Below are 23890 nucleotides of genomic sequence, written 5' to 3'. Positions count from 1 at the left end.
AAGTACTAGAATTGCTCCATAAATTTCCTGGTAATTGTTAAAAGGAATAAAACCAAAATATATGTCTGGCTAATTGGGCTCACGTACAAGGTTTGTATCTGGAGGCTACCTTTCTCATAGCTCAGGATGAGACGGCAGTCAGCTCTGTTCTCTACAGCTAGATACGGTCTGGTCCCTCCCTCATATCTACACAGGCTGCTATAAGAGTCCCGGGTTTGGGGCATCACGACAGGAACTGAACTGGTCTCTAGTTTAAAGATTGAAACCAAAGGAACTGGACGATGAACAAAACTTTTGTTCTCTAGGTCCTCCAGCTCCACCTCAAGATGTTACTGTACAGGCAGGTCCCACCCCCGCAACTATACAGGTCTCCTGGAAACCACCAACTTTGACATCAACAGGAACCTCCAATGGAGCAAATGTTACTGGCTATGGTGTATATGCAAAAGGTCAACGGGTGAGTTGTCATGACTTTATTACAGTGACCGGTGGCTCTAGATGTGCAGTTCAGCCAAGAGCAGAAGAATATAATGGACTTCAGTGTTCACCTAGTTTTTTCTGGATTTCATTTCAGCTGGTTTGTCATGTTGCTGATGGTCCTGTGCATTGATAGCTGTGAAGTCCCTCTTTATAAGCTAATCAGCAACACTTAATTACTCAGACAAGCCTAGCTGAAGTATTACAGGTGATTGGGGTAAATCGATGAAGACCCGCTGTGCTTACACTTTACAACCGGCAACAATTTGCCAGCATTTATGAATGCTTTCCAGGCTGCATGGCGGGAGGAGATGTGTTTTCCCGGTTTTAACTTGGATGTTTGTGCCTTTAGGTGGCAGAGGTGATTTTTCCAGCAGCAGAGAACACGACCGTAGAGCTAATGAGAATACGGAGCTTAGACGCTCGGGACGTCACTGTAAGAACACTTTCTGCCCAGGGGGAATCTGCGGACTCTTTCATTGCTGCCATTTCACCTGACCTACTGGTGCCTCCAACCCCTCACCCTAGAACTGCTCCCAAATCTAAGCCATTAGCAAGTGCCGGAGCCCCAAATACCAAAGATGAACATTTAGGTCCACATTTAAAAATGGATGAGTCATGGGAACAGACTCATTCGGCATCTCCTATTCATGGACACACGCTGGAGCCTCCTGCCCCCAACTTTCACGGCCCGCTTCAAGGAAGGAGGTCTCCCTCACCTAATCGAATACTCCCTCAGCCACAAGGCACACCTGTCCCGAATACTGTTGCTAAAGCCATGGCAAGAGAAGCTGCACAACGAGTTGCAGAGAGCAACAGGGTAAGAACAAGCTTTTTCTTATGTGTTCACAGCCGTGTAGCTTACCTTAGGAATCACTTTGGAGGAGAAGAAAGCATCCTAAAGCACTAGGTCACCCCTTTGTATCAAGAATCAATTATTTATTAGTGCTTAGAAGAGTTAATAAGTGCTTAATAGATGCTTTATTATGAAGTTATCCGTCAGAGTGCAGAAGATCAATAGGCTGTTAATAACTATAACATTCAATCCTTTGTGACATCTTCTACTATATAAGATAACCATTAGGGCTGTGCGAAGCCTCGGGTGCTGATTCGATTCAAAGGAGATTTGGCCCAATAAAGTGGCCGAATCTCCAAATCCAAATTGAATCAGGAGGCCAATAAAAGGTTCGAATTGATTCAAAGCTCTCTGAATTGATTTGGAAAAGATTTGGAGAGCTTCAGAGATTTGGGCAGTCCCCACTCACCACCACAGGGAACTGGACCCGGACTCCATGCCGGTAAGTAGCGGGCAGTGGGGGGGGAGGGCTGGAGGAGGGAGCAACAGGACCATGGGGGAACCTCCGTCAGGCCCTATCCCCCACCTGCTCTCCCAGCCCCCGACATGACTGTCCCCCTCCCCAACCCTCCATGGCTGCCCTGCCCGGCCCCAGCTCCTGGTTTTTTAAAAAAAAGAAAAGCTCTGCACTCACTGGCTGGCTTCCATCAGGGCTTTTTGTCGCAGAGGCCCCCATGCAGTGTGGGGCAGCGGGGTGCAACGGGGATCGCCCCTGGCCTGGCAGCAGCCGGTGAATGCAGGGCTTTTTTTTTTTTTAATAAAGGCCAGATGGGGCAGCCATTGACTGGGCTGGGAGAGCAGGCGGGGATGGGGCTTGTTTGATTCAGAGAATTGGCCGATTTGGCGGCGGCCGAATCTTGGAATCAGATTCAGCCGAATCGATTCAGGACAGTGATTCAAATCACCAAATCGAATCGCTGTCCCCCATATCTGAATCCGAAGTGAATACTAGCTGCTTTGCACAGGCCTAATAACCGTCTGTAGGTAATATGCTTACAACTTGTATTAAACCTTTTATAAGTTGTTTAGAAATACATGTTCAAAGGAATACTCTTCCTGTAAAGCACAGAGAGATTGTCATGTGTTTTTCTTTAGTCTCTGACTAATAACCCCACCAATGATAAATGGAAAGAATATTTTTGTCTTAATATACATTTGTTATATACAGCAAAAGCCACATTATCCGGCATCTTACAAACCGGCATGCTCTATTAACTGGCATGCCAGTCAACGTGGCAAAAGCAAAACCGGAAGTGCCCATCGTGGCACTTCTGGTTTTGCTGAGTCCCCACGGCCCGGGGCAAAGTAGCCTGTGGTGCTGAGCCCCCACGGCCCAGGGCAAAGCAGCCTGTCCCCCGGCACACTGACGCAGCGGGAGGGGCAGCGGCCTGAACAGGCAAAGACGCCCGTTTGGGCCTCTCAGGTAACCGGCATATTTGGTTATCCGGCACCCCCCATTCCCTATGGGTGCCGGATAACAAAGCTCTTGCTGTATAATATGTGTTGCTATTTATTCATTTAAGCACTTGTGTAAACTTCCCACACTCTGCCATTTCAGTGCCTTACCTTCAGTGAAATAGTTGATTACAAAGCATTATGCCTTCAGCACCAAGGCTTGGGAACAGAGTCTCCTGATTAGTAGCAACAACAACGTCAATGGAAAGTTCGGCCCAAAGAGCTGTGAGACATTAGGGTTTCGGAGCTCCCTAGCAACGGGACCGGCAGCTCACCAGAGGGTGGATCTGAACTTTCTGTGCAGCCTTTAGATACAGAGGCCCTGATTCTAAATAAAAAATCTGTTTCAGATTATTTTATATTGAGGGACCAATTGCAAGAGAAATGTGGTTGAATGCAGCCTCAAAGAGGGAGTATAGCACAAGGTAGTGCCTTAGAGGCTATATTACATGCCTGGAAGTGTAATGCTGACACATGTAGGGTTTGATATATCATTACTGACACACAAGGTCACATCCACATGTGAAAATATAGGTGGTACAGAGCATTGTATATTTGCTATGTTATGTATTAGTGGATGCTCACTATCCTGGAAGAAAGGACAGCAGATTTTCTTCATTAAGCTCCTACCTTAGTTGTGGATCTTAGGCTGCATTGGCCTTTTTGCAATAATATCTCTGACATAAATATTTTACTCCAAAAAGGTCTAAATAAATATGGTGACCAAATACCTGTGCAAAGAGTGCCACGTGGAGTGAAAGGAGATTGTTTCCCCTGAAGCTTTTGCTTTGCCCTTAAATTAATATCTGCATTGCTCTGACTGTGAGGATGAGATGATCCAAGAGTAGTCCCCCATAACGACATTCCTAAAACCATTTGATGATTTTCTAGCCCCAAGATGGGGAAGCTACCAAAGTCTCTAGCTTCTAAAATGCCATTTGATACTCAGCATCATTAATTTCTCATAGTATTAATATCTTTGCTTGAAATTCCTTGATTAAATTTAGTCATTAGCAGATGGATGTGCTCCATTTATGTATAATGGTACATGACTATTGCCTTGTGCTTTATTTACCACCAAAACTCTACTGGGAAAAATGTAATGGGAGTGCTGGTGTATCATGTCTTACATTTTCTCTAGCAGTGTCTTTATTTGGATGAGCATTGGATAGAATGATACGATATTGCAGCATCTTTGGGATGCTCTGTACTCAAAAGTGCATTGCACAGTTAAATGAGACAGACTGTTAAAACACTGTGGGAGAATAAGATTGAGAGGGGTATAGATGAAGGAAAATTGATACAGGTTTATAAAGATGATTTCAAATGCTATAGAGAGTCATTGAAAGGGGAAGATTACCTGAAGAGACTTCCCCATAGCAGGAATTGCAGAGAAGGAGGTAAACTCAACAGAGCTGAAGAGTGAACTGACTGGGAAATGGGTGAGAGAGAAACTCCCTGATGTAAGAAAAAACAAGGACTAGAGGCCTTGATTCTGCAAATCAGCATCCTGGCTTGCTTGTTGAAACACAAGCGTACATCTCTTATCTGACTGATAGGGCCCTTGGGCTTACAAGAATGAGATCTTGTCCTAAGTTTCTTAGCTATAAAAAAAAAAAAAAAAAAAAAATCAACCAAACCCAGTTCAACAATGAAAAATGGGTGTGGATTATAGCCGGTCCTTCTAAACATCCAATAAAAGGGTGGTGTTATATTCTGAAAATATGCCTCCATTTAGTAGGACCACCAGCTAATCGTACCATCTACAGAGTTAGGAGTGAGAGAACCAGCATCTTTTATTTTGCCTTAAAGCATGAGTATATTTATATGTCATGTTTTCAAAGAACTATAGAAGCAGTAGACCCAGATCCTTAACATCCTGCATTTGCCAGGCTGGACCGATTCCATGGCTATTAAGCATCCTCATGCAGTGTGTGGCTGGGAACACCCATCAGTGGGTGTTCATAGCAGAGTGCCCACTTCACCAGTCTCTCTTCTATATTGGTGTTTGATTTACCAGATGGAGAAGAGGAGTGTATTCAGTGAAAGGAGTACCGCAGCACCTTATGCAAACTCGGATGATGAGGAAGATGGCTACAATTCTCCTAACATTAAAAGGAGAGGGGCTTCAGTTGACGATTTCCTAAAAGGCTCAGAGCTTGGAAAGCAGGTAACTAGCCTGACCTTGAAATGGTCCCTAATGTTTCAGAAATGTTTTATAACGTTCAGCTCATTGCTGATTGCTCTGTTGCTCTGCTGATCAGAGCCATGGAAGTGTCTGTCCCGGTCATGGCCACAACCCAGGAATCTTCCCTTGCAGGGGCAGCGCTAAGCCGTGCTCTCCTTGGCTTATTCCCTGCCTCCTACCCTGCCAATATAATTATTTCCTAGCTTTCCGGTGACCCAGTTGTCAATGTGGGGTGGAGAGTGTTGTAAGCAGTGCTGTGCCCACGGCTTTGGGGATTTAGCACTTTGCTAGGGTTCAAATTCTGGTTTCTTCTTGAGGTTGTACTCCCTCAGTACATTAATCCACTGTGCCAAAAAGCCCTCACTTCTTAAAAAGTGACACCTTAAAGTTTATCAGTACATCAGCTGAACTTTAGTTAGCAAGGCAGCTGTTCTATGTTAATGAAATACAAATAGATTATTAAATATTTATCGGCAAGCTATCCGAGAGGCACCTACTGGCAGTTTAATTGCTCATTTGAAGTATTTACAAAAACTGGACATTTTCACTGCATAATTTATTATCGAGAAAACAGTTTTTACCATTTCTGTATGCCATTCTACTATCTCCAAACCTAACTGGAAAGTCTTGGTTATTGTTTTTTACATTCAATACAAAGCATAATTGCAGTCCAAGGCAGTTTTGAGGGGCTCAGCATGTTGGTGGTTGATTTCATAAAGGAATGAATAGTTTGTTCACTTTAGGAGGTGGCTTTGTGGTCTGTGTCCCGTGGCTTTCTGACGCATGTCATTCTCTGCACCGATGCCCAATTAAAAGCCTTTAGCTTTATCTCACTCAGCATGTTTTCCATTTGCATGAGATAGAAATGAACAAATCATCCTAAAACAACCACATATACAGGTAACAAGACCGCTGGTCTATGAAGGCAGTCCGTTGACATTAGACAGCATGTCTAATGGAGACGATTGCTCCATTCCATATTTCTGTCAAATTATATTTTGTAATAATTTGTATGGGTTAAAAACCCCCCAACCATTATTTATGACTGAAATCACACTCCTTAGAAATTGATGCAATCACTAATCTGCCAGAGACTTCCTATATGACCCCAGACAAGGCACTCTATTGACTGCAATGGAGATCAGGTGCCTAAATACCTGTGAAGGCCTGGGCCTTGGTATATGAGTTGCCTATCTATAAAAAGAGATAATAGCACTTCCCTACCTCTTCAGGGGATTCTGAGTCTAAACACTTGAATGGATTTGGGATACTCAGCTTTTACAATAATGGAAGCAAGAAAGTATCACACAAAGGGCTTTGATTTCCAAAGATGAGGACCATAAGGTCATGCGTGAAAAGGCAGATATAAGGGGTCCATGCGGAGTACAAATACAACAGCTGCTTAGAGCACGTGCCTGATAGAGGCCTGGCTGGCCACTTGCCTGGGCAAATGCATGATTTAGAGCTACATTAAATGCACCCACAAATTAAGCTCTCAATTTTGCACATGGTCCCAGTTGCATAGTTTACTGGCTCGTGCTTTAAAGGCACTCTGGATTCAGGCAGACAAGTGCATTGAAATGGTTTTAACCCCATTGCTCCCCTGAAGAGCAGCAAAGGGCTCAGTGATGTTGTAGCTCAATCCTACGGTGATCACAAGGTTGCGGATCAACTGCTGAACAACAGAAAGTTTTTAGCATCCTTCTATTCAGCCTTAAACAAAGGCTCGTTTTTGTTATTACTTGGTATAATGCATCTGAACATACAAAGCAAGAGAATAAAGTGACATTTCATATATCTTATGTAGCTAACACATTTAAATATTTAAGGCTCTGATCCTGCAGACAGGCAATTAATATATTGCGCTTCTCTGTCGGCCTATAAGTGACACCATTGACTTCACCTGAGCTACTCAAGGCTTGAAGTGTGGGACATGAGTAAGTGCTTGCAGGACAGTGGAGCCAAAAAACCAGCAATGACTTTTAAAAGTCCGTTAAATGAGGTTCAATTAAATGTTTTTAGCTACAGTATCTTGCTACATGCTCCATAAATATTTGAGTATTCTGTACCAAGTTAACATTACAAACAATATGTAACGGTGCAATTATTTCTTGCATGCGCTTAAGCTAATTATATTGTACATCTTCACACGTTCTGCCACTCAATTAGGTTGCCTTATCTAATCAGCTTTTATTTAATAGAAACCTCCGTTATTAAGTCCAAATCAGATCAGTATTGGAGATGATTGGAAAGGTTCCTAGTGGATGCTCAGCTATGAAGCTCTGTCATTTTTCTTGGATGATGACAGCCTTTGTAATCTGCAAGATATCAGTGCATTGGGCCAAATTCTGCTCTGCTAGATCAAAGCAGTCCCTTGAGTTGTCTAGATGCAAGAGAGAACTGAAACTGGTACCAAACCCCCAGTGGAATTGCAGAGACAGAACTGAGAGCAGAATCATAAATGTAAAGCAGCAAAACGTCATATATTTAATGAAAGAAAGTGCCTCAAACTGACAGAAGGCAAATTCTTGCAGTGGTATTTAGTCTTAAAGTGACACTAACATAATGCGGCAGAGGGAATTTGACACTATTCCCTTAGACAGGAATGAGGGTGGGATCCTATAATTATTAACATTATAGATAGCACCTTCCATCCACTGGCTACAAATAGTCTCACTGTGAAAGGTCTCATTAACTTCATATTACAAGAGGGGATGTAGGCACTCAGAGAGGGTAGGCCCAGATCCTCAAAAGTTGTTTGGGTGTCAAACTCTCATTGAAATCAGTGGAAATTAGACATTCGAATACCTTTGAAGATCTGGGCCAAAGTGACTTATAAATCACCATGCTAGCGAAAAAAGCAATTGAATGTAGCAAAGCCAGTCAAATTGAAACACTACCAGGTCATTAAAATGGCTTATTTCCATCTTGATCTCTGTCTACTTGAAAACACAGGAGAACTTAGTATGCTGGAATGACCTCTAGAAGGACGTTAATATTGTATCCGTCTGCTCTTCAGGGCTAGGGACAGAAATTACACATAAACCAGTATAAGTGGTTGGAAACCAGTTCAAATCTGTAACACAACAGAAGTTCAATGTACATAAACCACTTTCCAAATGGCTGAAACCGGTTTAAGGTAAACCTGGAGGATGTAGTATCAGACTTAACTTATTTAGGTTAAAATCCCTGATCCCCTCCAGATTCAAGTTAACTCAGTCCCCCGGTATCCCAGGATGCTTTGCATCTTCCCCACAAACCCCTCCCCCTCAGCAGGGTGGACAGACTAGCCTTGAGTCAAGCTGTCTGCCCCAGCTGAGCAGGGAAGTGTGATTATAGCATCTCCCGGCTTCTGGTCTGGGCCCCTGCAGGCATGTGGCTTCATTTCCTGAATCAAAAGTGAATGTCTGTTCACTTGCTTATTGGTTCAATCTATGCAGCTTAGACCAACCTGCCAAGATTGAATTGACTCGGCCTCAGATTTTTTGACTGTCTGTACTTAGGCCAGGTGTCAAAATAGAATAACAGTTTTGAACCCCAGCAGCTACTGATGTTGTATAATACGACAGAAGTCCTGGTTGATCACCTGCAGAGACTGAACCCAGGACTTCTGAAACCTGTATACAATGGGCTAGCTACTGGAGGGGGCAGGAAGTAACACCGTGTTAGTTAGTAAGGATTACATACAGCATTGCTATGATATTCAAGCTACTGGTAGCTGCCTTGCCTCTCTTTTATGAATGCACAATGATTTCAGATGTTAAAACCCAGAACTTTCTTGTTTTCCATCCTGCCAAATAGCCTCACTACTGTCATGGAGAAGAGTACCATAGTGAAAGCAGCAGGGGCTCCGACTTGTCTGATATCATGGAGGAGGACGAGGAAGAGCTTTACTCAGAGATGCAGCTGGAGGATGGTGGAAGACGGAGAGTTAGTGTAACATCCCATAATGCACTCAAGGTAAGGAGGGATTAATCTCCAGTGAAGAATAGACATTAGACTGGACATTAGGAAGAACTTCACAGTTCGAGTGGCCAAGGTCTGGAATGGGCTCCCAAGGGAGGTGGTGCTCTCCCCTATCCTGGGGGTCTTCAAGAGGAGGTTGGATATGCATCTAGCTGGGGTCATCTAGACCCAGCGCTCTTTCCTGCCTATGCAGGGGGTCAGACTCGATGATCTGTTGAGGTCCCTTCCGACCCTAACATCTATGAATCTATGAATATGCAAATTTGCTTTTCTTCCTTCAGTGGATTATAATTTTTTAAGTCCAGTATGGCTGTTGCAGGCCTAGTGGCCTACAGACTAGCAGAGTACTGCAGCTGGGATGAACGCTGTTCATCATATCTTGTCCACCTTAAACTTGACAGGTCCCTTCTATTTCACAGACTTGGAAACTGAGCTTTTGGTTGTAGCTGTGTTGGTCTAAAGACATAAGCAGGCAAGGTTCTTTGGGTAGATGTGATCTCTTTTATTAGATCAATTGAGTACTTGGAAAAAAGTTCTTAGCTAGCTTTCGGGCGCAGTCGCCCTTCATTGGGCATAGGGAGTCCCTGTTGGTCCGAGACTCCAAGGAATTTGACACTCAGACCAACAGAGACTACTTATGCCTGTCAAAGGATGACTGAGGCTGAAAACTTGCTAAGAATTTTTCCAACTGCTCAGTTGGTCTAATAAAAGCTATCACATCTACCCGAAGAACCTTGCCTGACTACATACTTGGAAACACACTGTAGGTTGTTATGTACTTGTGTGTTTTGCCCCATATTTGAGAACCTTCCTCTGATGCTGTACTACAGTATATTGGAAACAGCTCAGATCAGAAGTTTTCTGGTTGTGTGTATGTGTAAGCAGCACGCATGAATACATATGCAATTTATATGCAATAAAATGCCAGAGTTTTAACATCTGGGGTTATCTTTTTCTGATTTTTGTCAGGGGGATTTCTTAGGGACACTGAGCCCAAAGACTGTGGGAAATGTTATTAAGTGCAGTTTGGATAAAGCCCATTATCATGATATCAGGAGTTTCCAGTTTCGGTGGAGCCAGAGAACAAACGTGTATCAGGAGCAATGCTCCAACCCTTGCATAGGAACATTTATCTTAAAAGACAGTTTACTTTGCAAATGCTGAATTTTCCCAACATAGAATTGATGTTTTCTCTAGTCTCACTGTGTGTGTATGAATGTGTGTGTATGTGTGTGCGCACGTGCACACTTGTTTGCATGTGTGCGCGCGCACTCGCATGCGTGAGTACATATATTGTAACTTCCTTTTATGCATATATCAATTACTATGCTAAATTGTTTTTTTTTTCTTTTTAGTCCCCTTTTGCCCCTTAAAGTTTTAGGATTTAAATGATAAAGAAACCTACTGGTAGTTTTTCATATCGTAATTATGTCACACGCCACAACGAGCATGCCGTCTCCTTTTTTCAAAGTGAATGCAAAGAGGTGTCTTAATCTTTACTGTAACTGCTTCTATACAAAGACTTGCAGTTTTTATGCCATCAATAAAGAGACTGCCGATTACATCTTTAGATGAAACCTTTTATTTCCATGTTTAAGATTCTGATAAAAACTTGAAAATTAAATTCCGCTGCCTTCTGTCCCTTTCCACTTGGCAAATGCTGGATTACCCCTATACCTTTCTGAACCGTTATGAATCAGCATCATCTTTACATCTTTGTTTTACCAGTGGTGTCTGCCTGACACTGAATACAAGGGGCCAGTTCATTAGCTCAGGTGGCAAAGCAGCATCAATCTGTTTGAAGTCAAGAATTGACTGCTGATAACAGAAGCTAAGGGTCCAGCTCAAGGTGATTCAATTTGTTCTTGTTAGCTGGCTGGCTCTACAGAAGTGGAATCCATATGCGAGCGCCACACAGAAGCAGGGTCCGGGATGTACATATTGAATTTAAAGGATGCTACCCACTGCTTTTATATTACTATACATTTTAGATCAGGTTCTGGATCCCAAGTACTTGACAGTGTCCCTCCATTTTGCTGGATTCAGTTGTGCATTGCAGCTGCTTTAATTAAAAACTTACTTAGCAAATTTTCCATGCTATAATCTTTCAAATGCATATGTCATTTGCATCTCAAAATGAGCCAGCCCATGCACTTTGACCGTGATTGAAGATGCTATAGAAAGTACTGAATGGCAGCCAAATTAATACATGGCCCCATGCAAAAGGGGAATGCTTTGGATGTCAACATATGAGTTGCTTAACTAGGGAGTTGTTAATCCTTCCCAAATAAAAGCTGACATGTGATCTGAATGTGAAGATCAGAGCTGAACAGTTCTGAAATGTGGAGATAGCTACCTATTGTAGATTGATTGATTTTTTTTTTTCTATAAGTAGGGCACATTTTCATAAAGGCTCCAGGACTACCGTACATAATATAAAAATGCATTAAAAATAACCTAAATAGTAGCAAAAAGTCCCTCTAAAACCTTGCTGATCCCTGAAGACAAAGAATATCAAAATTCATCATAGTTCCCTTCCAAGAGACGGCCTGAACAGGGGGCTTTGTAATGGTCTGGGAAGGTAAACCAGATCAGCTCTTGGTGGACCAAAGAGGAAAGAGAAGCGGGTTGCTTTCCAAGTAAGCGTTTTGTAGAGGAGATAAAGGGCAATGGTGCCAGATCAAGCCCAGTTCGGTCTAGCTCAGGGAGAACCCCAAGCACTAACGCTATATCCTAACTCGGCTGCCACCATGCCTGAACTTGTATGCAGCTTTTATTGCTTTATTTTGAATGCATGGGTTTCTTCTTGTTAGAGCATCACTATATCAGCTGTGTTTGGACTGACCTTCCATGTTATATCTGACGCCAAGCAACTTCTTAATCATGTCTTTATTTTCACAGATTCCCATCAGAGCATGACATCCCCCCCCTCCCCTCCCCACTAAGTAAACTGCATGCCTTATGTTTTGCCATTGCTCTACAACTAATTCTGTCTTTATTTTTCTTTCCTCCTCCCTTTTTTCCCCTTCCCATTTTATTTTTTATCACACACTATTTGTTCCCTGCCTGTTTTTTCACATCACATAATCTTAAGGAGTGCTATAAGAATAAGACCACTGAAGCCGCTTTTTTGGAACAGCCTGACTTTTCACAGCAGATACATCACAGTAAAAAGCTTTTCAGTATCCCAGAAGTAGCTGAAGAGGATGGTGACTATTCTGAACTGTTACACAAGCAGGGGTTAGGTGTGCCCTATAAAACGAAACCCACAGTAGCTAGAGACACTAAACCACCTAGGGCCTACAATCAAGACCAACAGCACAGCTTCTGGTATCCAGCCAAGCACAGAATTTCAGGCATAGAGGATATGGCTTCAGAAGAAAAAGGATGCAAATATAGTAGGTCCTTAACAAGAAGCCCAGACAGTGGCCTGGACTGCGGAAGTGAGGAAGAAGAGTCTCGTTTTAATTTCAGGAATGCTTATGACTTGATTTCTGCCAACGTTGCACCAAGCTGTTGCGCAGACACCAGTAACTGCTCTTGCAAAAAACCCACGAGGCCATTGCTCGCTCGCAGGAAAACGTTAACCAGGCAATGCAGCATCGAAGAAGACTTTGGCGACTTGGGTCCTTTCACTATAGAGTCTAGAAGTGAGGAGGCCAAACCCAGTTATGAGAAAAAGTATGAGACTCAGAAATGTGATAGAACAGATCATTTATCTAATGAAGATATTCAGGGAGGCTGGAAGACCAACTTAAAAGTGACTGAATCTAGGGCAGCTGTTCCACTTGCAAAGCCATCCCACAGAGACGCAGAAGACTCTCTGGTGTGTGAAATAAAACTTCCTTCTCCCATCTGCTTGCCGAACCAGTCTCGTCTTTCTTTTTCCTTTGTTTCTCTGTTTCTTTCTTTTTTATCTTAGAGTCCATCTTTGGGATCTATCTGCTGGGGTTTTTTTGGTTTTTTCCTTTCCTTTCTTTCCCCATTCATTTTGGTTTATTAATCTGCATTTTGCTTCACAGGCTTCTTTTGTGTTATGCTGAAATCAGTTTAATTTGCTTGACAACAATGATTTTCCCACAGAACAAATTACAATAATGGCTGCTTTTGTTAAAGGACAACTGAATCTAAATTTTAATTAAGGGTTAGCTGAATTATAATTTTCCAAAAGTTTGTCTGTCTTTATCTTAACATGCCCATCAGAAGATTGCTTTAAAAAATAAAAGTAGGTTTTATTTTTAACTGCGGTAAACACATTTCACCACTATTTTTTTATTCTTTTTTAAGATACGTCGCAAAATTTCCATTTGTCACATTTTGGGTTCGCTCTCCTCACTCTCAGCAGTTCAGGAATTGCTTCTTTATCTTCAGTTCTTTTCCCTGGGCAAGTACCAAGAAAAGTCTTCCTGATGACAGCGACCCCGGTTTTTGGAGTCGCAGGAGTCATCGCGTTTCCATTCTCCACCTTCTTTCTGCACTGTCACTTCTTTTCCCTCCTTTTGAGACCATCTCTTCTTGCCTTTGAAGTTGCAGACTGCATCTCTGAACAGAAATGCAGGGAAACAGCTTCTTCCACAGGGACAAGCCAATGCCGTGCCCGATCTGATCCCACAAAGGTGTCTCTGTGATCCTGCCAATTTGCATTTCTGTATAGGAGCCCACAAAAGAGTCTTAGTGGACTTGTATCCGTAGACCTGCCCGCTTTCCAGACAAACCGAGCAAGTTCTTTACCCCCTGAGTCTTCAGCAGTCCGAAGGGTGAAAGTCTCACATCTAAGGTACCAGTAACATCAGTTGCCACTGCACTTCCAGCAGTTTATTCCAAACTGGTTCTTAACATCCTCTCGTTAAAATGGGTGGCAAGGCTGAATTGAACCCTAACTGTTGCACAAGAGACCCCAGAAAGCATTAAAATATTAGCATGTACTAATGAGAGGAGTATTTCCTGCAAGTTAGCAAAAGTGGGGTGGGGGGGAAAAAAGAGCCAGTTGTGGTGAGATGGGACGTGTCTGCCAATCACTTCTCCAGGGTCTAATGACTTTTTAAAAAGCCTCAACAGCAGGTATCCGTTAGAGAAATGCAGTCAATGTTTTCAAACTCGCCAGAGGCTGAAGGACACAGGCTTATCCGTTGCTGCGAACCGTACACAACCGTCAAGCTAAAAGATCAGATGCGTTGACCTGACCAGTCCCATGCAGTCTCCATGAGTGGTCTGACCGGAGAGCGCAAAGTGTTGTGAGCCACGTTAGCCGCAACGACAAAGGCAAAAGAATGATACCAAAATTATTCTTTTTCTTCTTTCTTTTTTTTTGTAACGTATGACTGATGTTTACGAAAGTTTGTGCCACGGGTCAAGAAGCCATTTTTCTTTCACAGGTTTAACAGGCACCAGTGTATGACTTTTCAGCTAACCTTTCAGTTAAAAACTAAGTTTAGTTGCCTTTAGAGCTTATGCTTCCGACTGTGATTGACCTGACCTGACCGTATGATGTTCCCAGCCGTGTAACCTGCAAACCTGTTGTTTTTGTTTTTTAGCTTTTAGGGAACCCATCATCCACAGGACGACCTGACAGGGTGGAGCACACGGGGCGAAGGTCATCTCATGGCAGTGCAGTGTCACAAAGGTCTCGACCAATGTTGGTCCCTTCCATTGGTTAGTTGGCCAAATTGGTGCATTTCTGTTCTTTGCAGCTGCAACACTGGGGAACTGGTCTTTAAAATGAACAGAGAAAGATGAAAACAAAACCCCAAACACTTGCCTTCAACCAGGATAAGTCTCAATCCTTTGGAAGAAAGGAACACGAGCAAAACCAGATATGCCTCGGGCTAAATACGACTAGACTGGAGATTCCTTACGGGTCTGAACCAAAGCCTACTGAAGCCAATAAGCAGTGGCATAGCAAGCTCTTTCAGCTCCTGGGGCAGAGGTTTGGTAGGAGGGGATTATGCTAACCAGTGGAGAGTGGGAGGCGGGGAGGGAGGGGTCTTACCAGCCTAGCTCTTCTCACTGTAGCAGCGTGGGCTGGGGCTGCTGCACCTGGGGGACAGGCAGCAGTATGGCCGCCCCATTTGCTCCCCCCTCCCTTTAGGTGCAGGGCTGTGCTTCCTGCGGCAAAACCTCGAAGGCAGGGTGGGGAGGATCACTTTACCCTCCCATCCCATCCCAGGTACACTACTGGTGCCCAGCTCCCGCAGCCAGGCAGTGCAGGGCTGCTCCTGGAGGGAGGGGTCGTACTGACACCCTAAGTCCACGCCTGGGGCCAGTGCCCTGATTGCCCCCCTCAGTTACACTGCTGTCAATAGGGGTCTTACCATTGACTTCAGTGGGCGTTGGATCAAGACCCAAGCTTCGGTCGACAATAGCGACAATTTAAAACCTACTTAAAAATAAATTAAAACGTGGACATGCTATTAATACGGTAACTAAGATAAATGTATCCACCCACTCATCCATCTGTCCATCTTTTCATTCATCCACAACCATTTTGTAGTCACCTTCCATTCTCTTAACTACTTTTTGGAATTCTGCAGGGAAAATTGAGGTTATCCAATTGAATGACGTACGTGAGATTCAAGTACGTCCACTAGATTTGCTTTTTCTAACAGGGTCTCTGTTATTATTCAATTGGGGCCTAAAATGTATGTATATGTATTGCTGTCTACAAGACAAGCCATTCCAAAAAGTACTGCAGACAAGACAATGGAATGAAGATACCGTGCACAAAGGCATTTTCACCAACACCTGGACACATCAGAGACTGCTAGTACACAGTCACACTGGAACTCAAGGAACAGCTAGAACAAGGGTGCAAAGAGACTAAAAGCAGAAATAAAATCACATAGTAGACGTGCCCCCTCACACAGTCTCTATCTTTAAATTGGATGGCACTTTATGACCAGTGTAGGCAGCGAGCCAGGGAACCCAGGAACAATATTTAGCAATTTAGTCTTGGAGCTTAGTCTGTGAATGAGACTTTCCAACACAGAGAATAACTTCAGAGTTGCTTTACTATCAAGCAATAATATGTTTTTCGTTTTATTTTTAAACATGAAATATTTTCCCCTAATTTTTTCCTCCTTCCATGGATTCACAACAGAATAACCGGCCTGTAACCACATACACCTTTTTTAATATATATCTGTACCCTTTGATGGTGTACAGCACCCTCTACAGGCTTTTAAAATTAGGAAATCTTTTTCTTGGGAGGCAAACCAATGGCAAGTAGATACTTTTAGGGTCATTAATGAAACTGTGGATTTAATACACGCACAGCTGTGTATGCACATGCGTGTGTGCATGCTCACGTGTGCACACACACACAGACACCCACACACACACACCCCTGTCAATACATAGAACCATTCTTAGTGTCTGTAATACTTCTGTTTAGGGGGCCTGAGTCTCCTCTAAGTTACACTGGTATAAATAAGAAGTAACATCACTAAAGTCAGTGTAACTACACTGGCATTTAAGAAAAGGTTCAGGGGAGAATTGGACCCAGAGACTGTATTTGCATACAACAAATTGTCACTAGTTATCAGCTAATAAATACACTCAGTATTGTCTGGGGTGCATTAGACCTGCCCTGCCCTGTCCTTTTAGTTTTATTTTTGAACAGTAAGGGGGCATGAGTTGGGTGCTATCCTTTTGCATGTTCTGTTAATGTAAGTTTTACAATAATAAGTTGGGGAGGAGTTTAAATTAATCCTGTTGATTTTCCTTTAATTCTGATTTGACAAGCAAAATTGGAGGAACTGATTATATGCAGCAGGGCTCTCCCTCCGTAAACACGGCTGGAACATGGGAACTTTTCAATAACGACTGCACTGTTTAGTAGCTCCAGAATGGCATCTTAGACACTTGATAAGATGGAATTCATTTCTTACAATCAGGCCACACTTAAATAGATGATAAAAGAAAAAATAAAATCATGTGTTAGTGCGAGTTAAAGACTGTGTTAGTGTATTTTGCACTAAGAAGGCACAATGAATCTCTTTTGGGGAAGTTTCGTTAGGATTGAATGACAATATTGATGACACACAAGCTCACAAGCTGCAGTTGCAGCTTTTTCAGCATCTAATGAAGGGCTTCATGCTGGTCTTCTGTGAAAGAGATGAAAGACCCTATCCAGTATCATTCTCAACCTGAGGATCAAGTGACGTGGGTATGGTCCAGGATTGCTGATTTCTGGCTCCTTTGATTACCGTATTTTACAGTGTATAGGTTGACACATTGTAGCAGTCGACCCAATATTTCTGTAAAAAAAGCTAGGATTTTTGTACGTCCGATGTATAAGTCGATCCCACCACAGCGTGATGCCTAGGCGAGCTCGTGGGAGAGGCGGCATGCTGGCGGGCTCCTGGGAAATTTAATTGGGCCCTTGGGAGCTGGGGCAGCACATGGTCCAGTGGCAGCCTGCCCGGCTGGTCCTGGGGGGTGCCTCCACTGCAGAGGAAAGGACCCCCCTCCACAACTCAGGGACTACCCAGCCTGGTGGCAGCTTGGCCCCTAACCGCAGGGCAGGCAAGGAGGCTCTGCCAAAAGCAGGATTGGGCTCCTTGCCACTTCTGCCTTCAGCAGATGCCTGGGGTCAGCAAGATGCCTGGTGTCGCCTGGGAAGGGGGCAGCACAGAGTGTCAGGCAGGAGTTGGGGTGGCGGCGGGGAGGCTAGGGGCAACGCCAGGGGGAAGGCTAGGGGCAATGCCAGGCATCCTGCTGGCCACAGGTGCCTGCTGAAGGCAGAGGTGGAAAGGGGCTCAATCCTGCTTTTGGTGGAGCCTCCCCGCCTGCCTGCAGCTGGGGAGGCAAGCTGCTGCCAGGCCAGAGGGCCCAGTCCTTCCCTCTGCAGTGGCAGCACCGTTCCCCCCCCGGGGCTGGCTAGGGGGGGTGCCAGCAGGCCGTGTGCTGTCTGAGCTCCCAGGGGGGTCCAGGCAGTGCTGCTTGCAGGGGATGGCATATAAGTTGAGGTTAAATTTTAAGAGTTAAAAATGTGGCTTCCAAACTCAACTTATACACCATGAAATACATTAGACTGAAATGTTGAAATAAAAAGCACAGGTTTCCAACTGTGATTGCAGGACTAGAACCGATATGAAGCTACAGGTTAGTAGCTACAGGGTCTGAATAGCCTGGTTTTATTTCAGCAGAGCATCCAGTAAACGTAGCCAGTTAGCTAGCTATTGAAAATTGCTGCGAGTTGTACCAAGTGGATGTTGTAATAGTAAACCACAACCAGGACATCCTTGGTCACTAAAGAATCACCCCCTTCCTTCTGCAGGTTTGTTTCAGGAAGAGTACAGAGCAGAAAACAGTCAATAAATCAATCGAACAAACCCCAAAAATCCAGCCAAACCATGTCTCGGAGCATGGCACTGACTTGATCACTTGTCCTCACTCAGACAAGCAGGAGATAGAGCCAGAACTCCTACCGACTGCTGAAGGGCCTGAGTGAGGCCCAGGATGGGATTGTCCCCTGAATAAAGCTCTGTTATCAAAAAGGCAGTCCTAGGAAAAATAAATGGCATAAAGGTAGGCCACCTCTACAGCATTTAAAGAGAAAAAATCTCCTGTTGACTTCAGTGATGGTTTTTCCACTTGAGGCCCAAAGAATGTGGCTTCCTGCATTGATCAGTACTGATTTCCTTGCAGAATAACAGTTTCTTCCCTTGGAGACGTTTCAGATTTATTCCACATCCCTCAAGGGTCACCGTGTTATTCTTAGCTCAAAAATGTTTCCGCGGGACTTGACTGTTCAGTGTTTACTTCCCTGATGAAGAAGGCAGGGTAGAGGTGCATCATATAGACTAAATTGGAGATGCACGAGATTTCATGAGCTCATCTTATCAGAAGTGATGAAGTAGTCCAGCCGTGAGGCAGTAAAACTGTTGCTTACAAAAGTGCATGCATCTCCGATTCAGTTGCGCTCTACGAGGTACACCTTTATCCTGTCTTTGGCCTGACTTCAGACTAACACAGCTACCTACCTCCTCTCTTCCTTCTTGAAGATTAACTCCAAGTCAGTCAGCCTCATAGTTAATACCCTCTGGCACGAACTGGGATTTTCAGCTATCGAGGTAATTTGTCTGTGTGATTTAAACTGACAGGAAGTCCATGGAAGTGCTAAAGCAGGTCCAGGAGGTATAATTATCAGGGAAGAACTCCAAACTTGTGATCCTTTCGGATAAACATTTCCAAAATAACATTTTTTTTTGGTCCAGAATACCCTTAAGCTTAAATTCATTTCAGTCTCTCTTTTAAGTAGATATTGTTCATATTAAATCTCTCTGAAAACAGAAAGTCCCTGCAAGCTGTCACCTTAATTCCATTTTCAAAGCCATTTTTGCCAAAGAAAAATGACATTTTATTTGCTTTTAATCTTGCCCAAAGTGGGGCATACTTTTATTCCTATGACGGTAGATCCTGGGAGCTCCAATCCTGGACCAGGACCCATTGTGGCAGAGCTGGTACCACCACAGGTCAGAGTTGGTCTCGGCCTCCAGAAGTCTGATTTCAGCCTCAGAAATCTGTAGAGATTTTTAAAGCACGGAGGCAAAGCACGTAAAAAGGAGATGCCCATTTCTGTGCTCCTTTGCTGGAGAGGAATCCCTGGAGGGTGAAATCTAAAATCGAGTAGGCAAGGCTGACACGGTGGTTAGCCATCCGGCTATATCTGAGTCTGAAGAGAAGGAAGGCAAAGGCTGCCTTCAGGAGTCTCCCCTGAGAAGACTGTAAAGTATGTTTAATAGATCGTTCCCTTTTTCTCCATAGAAATTACAATGGACAGTAACAGTGAAGGCGGTCGGTCTCGGTCAGGTAGTGAGGGAAATATTTCACCTGTAAAAGAAGAAGCTTATTATCGCAGCATTGGTGGACACAAGACATGGTCTCAGCAGCGTACCATGGCCTCTGACTATAGATACGGTATGCCGAACCTTCTTCATCCTTTATGACAGACGCATTTTAGAGCTGGGTGTTAATGAGTGCCATTTCTGTATGACAACATTGCATGCAATGCAGAATGCAAGGGAAGCTAACTCTTAAGTGCTGTTGGCTCTGCTGCCAGGTAAGTTTGTTCAGCTCAGCTTAGCCAGAAGGGAGGAATAGCCCTTAGTCGTCCACTCTGATAACTATCGTGCAGCTAGCTTTCCGTACTGAGACACGTCAAAGCACACTGCATTGCATGAACTTCTGTGAAGCTACCCCGTTACTCCCCCATGGCTGTTGAACACCAGTTAACGCCTAATGCGTACAGCTGCTGAACACCCACTGGTCAAAATGACCACATAGCAACTTGATTCATAAATACAGAACTAAAGCGTGCGAATGGGACAGCACGTCACCAGCAAACTACCCATACCGGGAAGAAGCACTGCCAAACGTTCCTCCTGATTTATTGATTCGGCTTGGGGCTGATCCAGAGCCTTTCCATTGACTACATGAGACTTTTGATCAGGCCCTTTGTAAACTAAATGTTAAGTGAACTTCTCTATATAATCTCAATTAGTTCTAATTGATGTCTGTCAAGTTCTAATCATCTCACCCCCCCCCCCCCCCATTTGATAGCGTTTGGCTGTTTGCTGCTTTATCGACATAGAAGCGGCTGCATAATCAACTGCACTCAGCTTTTCATAGCTGGTTGCACAATGAGTTCAAGTTTTTAGTAATGGTCACATAAAGTGGCCTAGGTCAGTTATAAAGCTGGGAAAGTGGCATTAAGTTTTGTGTTCAGCCACTGAATGACACTAAAGAGAACGAAGGTTTAAATCGATATGAAGTGTTAAGTGTGAAAGCAAACCTCTCTGAATATAGGGACCCGGATCACCAAGTGACTTCAGCCAGCGTCGTTCCAGTGACTTCAGTGGAGCTACGCCCATTTACATATTTATGGACATAAATAAAATCTTTGGCCAGCATATGCATATATGGAAATTGGGCTGGTCACAAGAGATCTGCGGTCTCGCTGGCCAGTGTGTGCCCACGCTGAATTACGCCATCGCTGCAGAATTCCTGTAGGCAGGATGAATTCGGCACACATACCATGCTTAACGTTAACTCTCATTGACTTGAGTCAAATTCTGCCACTTAAGGCTGGCCGCCAGCTCCAGCTCATCTCATTAGAAAAGATAAGGTTGTCAATATTCAGAAGGAAAAAAAAAAGGAAAAAATAAAAATAAAAACAATCACGCCCCACACCACTGTTCTGTATTTCCAAACTCATCTGATAGCAGGAATAAAAACTGATTGCAACCAAGGGGGAGAATAGTCCCCATTGCCTTCTGTCCCATTGCTTTCTATCCCACAGTTTGTCCTTGTCCCATTTCCTTCCTGTGCTTTGTGCCGCTACAAGGCTTCCTGGCTGGACATCTCCCTTGCCCTCCTCCACTACCACCCGCTGGCTGCATTTGTTCTGCATTTCTCTGTTCACCCACTTTCTAGTGCTCTGGACCCATGTATCAGTAGCCATTCCCTTGATGCTGTGCCCCTCTTAAATATTTTTTAAAATTAAGCTGTGGGTGGGAATCTGAATTAGGAGGAGGTAAAGGGGGAGGGGGAGATTAAAATAAAAAAAACTTCATACTAAATAATTTTGTTAATGATTTCCATAAAATTAGGTAACCTTTAAATGTGCAAGCTATTATTATAACAGAAAATATATTGGACGTGAAAATACTGAATTCATCAAAATTCTCCCTAAATGCCCATCTTATAATTGTGAATCATCTGGCAAGTCTGTGATACAGCCGAAGCGCTGATTCAGCGGGGACCTAGATGTGTGATTGACTCCCAGTGAAATCAGTGAGACTTAAGCACATGCTTTAAAAGTAAAGGTGTGCTGGGCTAGTGGTTTTGGATACTTGGTTTTGGGTGCCCATTTTGGCACAGCTTAAAGTGGGCTGTCTGTTCAGAAAGTGCTGAGCTCCTGTCCTCTGCAAGCGCTCAAACCTAAAAGCATCTAGAAAGCATTAGCTATTGCTTTTGGCATCTTGGCCTAGGGAGGGACTGAAGCATACAATGAAATATGCTTCCGTGCATTGCTGGATCTAAATGCACTTTCCAGATCACTTGAAGGTCCTTCTGATGCCTCACCACACCGTGAACAAAGGCAAATGCATGCCTTTTCCCTTTGTTTTGGTCCTAATTGGTTTGAATCCTACAGCGGATCCTTTCACCCAAATGGAGCTCAGATCAGTATCCTAAATAATCCATACTATGGTTAAACACGGTTGTATCTACCAGGTTTCAGTGGGCTCCAACACAATTGGTTTGTGCTTGTTCAGAAAAACTGCACGAGGGCCCTAATAACTACGGCCGTCTTGAAACAAAAGTTACGGCAAACACAGTCCCAACCCTAGTGGGGATGGATTCAAGGTGTGAACACTTGAAAAATAAGATAAAATATGTTTCAGGCCCTGTTGAGTCCCAGCACAGTTTCTTCTTCCCTGTGTGGACAGAAGAATAACCATGTTTTAAATGGGGACGGTAAGTACTTAAAACATGGTTCCTTAACGTGGCCGGGCATTTCCCTGTGTCCGTGCAAAGAAGCAGCAGCGGCATTAGAATGGGTTCGGTCCTAAGCATGGTAATTTTTCCAGTGAAGACACAGCCTGACAAAATTGTCATGATCTTGTCATTACATGCTTCATTTCTTGATTGATAGCAACCACTAGAAAAGAGAAGAGAACTTGCTACTTGCTTAGCTGTGCTATATTCACACACACACGTGAATGTCAGCATGGTGCCAGGGGAGAAAAAAGCTTCCAGATTGAATGCATGCTCTCCTCATGAGGCCAAATGCGCTAAGAAAAATACAAGTCGCTTATGGAAAACACCTGGTAGGAAACACATTGCAGTTTTTAAAAAGATCTGTCAGAGATAAAGGAACAACCTTGAAACCTAAATTGGAGCAAGTTGGAAAATGACGCTCCCTTGAAGTGCTGAATTGTTTCTCCTCTATTAATTTACTCCCACAGATGGCTACGGCAGCCGGGACCGTCTTTCTCCAGATATTTATGAAGAATCAGAGACAGATCCTTGCGCAGAGGACATTTCTACTCGAATATTTGTTGCTCTCTTTGACTACGATCCACTGACCATGTCCCCCAATCCTGATGCTGCAGAAGAAGAGCTGCCATTTAAAGAAGGACAGATAATTAAGGTGGGATCTAAAAGCAAGGAAAACAGAAAAAAAAAGTCTAATTTCACAAGCAGGTCCACTCTTCTTTTGCAGGGTTATTGACTTTTTTCTAAGAGCCACGTGCATTGACGTTATCATACAGCCCAGAACTCATGCCTAGTACTTGTGGCTTAAAAGATAATTAGGTACTAGGTAAAATTGCCGAGAGTAACTTAGAACGATAGGGCCAAATTCAGTGTTAGACTTGGGTATCCTAGTCCAAAACAGTGATCCTGAAAACTTCCAACCCTGGAAGTCCTTCAACTCCATAAGCACCTCACTTTGACTTTTAAGTTGCCCAGCACTTGGATCTTCACTTCTGCATGCGCTCATAAATGCTCCAACCCAGCGTAAGAGCACCTGTCTTGCATCTAACCCTAAACAGGGACCAAAGATTAGGCATTTAGCTAATCCAACAACAAAAACAAGCCCCTTGTAGATAACTTGCAAGGCTCCAGGGCTAGTTCCAGAGACCATCTTTCAACAGGATCTATGGGTTTAAAAAAGAAAATATATATACATACCTAAACAACTAATAGTATCTTCTGCCTTTGGACAAGAAAAATAGACCAAATCAGTCAGTAGTATGGTCCTGGAAATATCTTAAAGGCATATGTTCTTTGATCTAGTCTGCTTATTTGTAGCTTTGGAGAAGAAAGCCCTGCCTTTAAAAGCTGGTCTACAACTATCCCAACCATGCAGTTGGTCTAGTAAAAGATCGCCCACAGAAATGTTTGCCCATAGCAGCCCCTGCTGTTCATACTGCCTTCATTTT

At 43.7% G+C, this 23890-nt stretch overlaps 1 protein-coding gene across 7 annotated transcripts in view; it reads left to right on the top strand.

The window, feature by feature from the left end:
- The window catches only part of RIMBP2 (RIMS binding protein 2), a 294528-nt gene that overhangs the window by 258477 nt on the left and 12161 nt on the right, over nt 1-23890 (top strand). For 6 of the 7 annotated variants that reach the window (XM_059713432.1, XM_059713433.1, XM_059713434.1 and 3 more), the window contains 8 exons: nt 306-457; nt 830-1297; nt 4809-4958; nt 8778-8936; nt 12037-12768; nt 14477-14594; nt 19710-19862; nt 22913-23097. In XM_059713432.1, the coding sequence (XP_059569415.1) occupies nt 306-457; nt 830-1297; nt 4809-4958; nt 8778-8936; nt 12037-12768; nt 14477-14594; nt 19710-19862; nt 22913-23097 (2117 nt within the window). The remainder of the gene's footprint in view (nt 1-305; nt 458-829; nt 1298-4808; nt 4959-8777; nt 8937-12036; nt 12769-14476; nt 14595-19709; nt 19863-22912; nt 23098-23890) is intronic. The other variant, XM_019486666.2, reaches the window with a different exon arrangement.

The sequence above is a fragment of the Alligator mississippiensis genome, chromosome 10 (genome assembly GCF_030867095.1).
Source record: "Alligator mississippiensis isolate rAllMis1 chromosome 10, rAllMis1, whole genome shotgun sequence".
Taxonomy (NCBI): domain Eukaryota; kingdom Metazoa; phylum Chordata; order Crocodylia; family Alligatoridae; genus Alligator; species Alligator mississippiensis.
The sequence above is the reverse complement of the archived record's forward strand: the minus strand, read 5'-3'. Positions and strand labels throughout refer to the sequence as shown.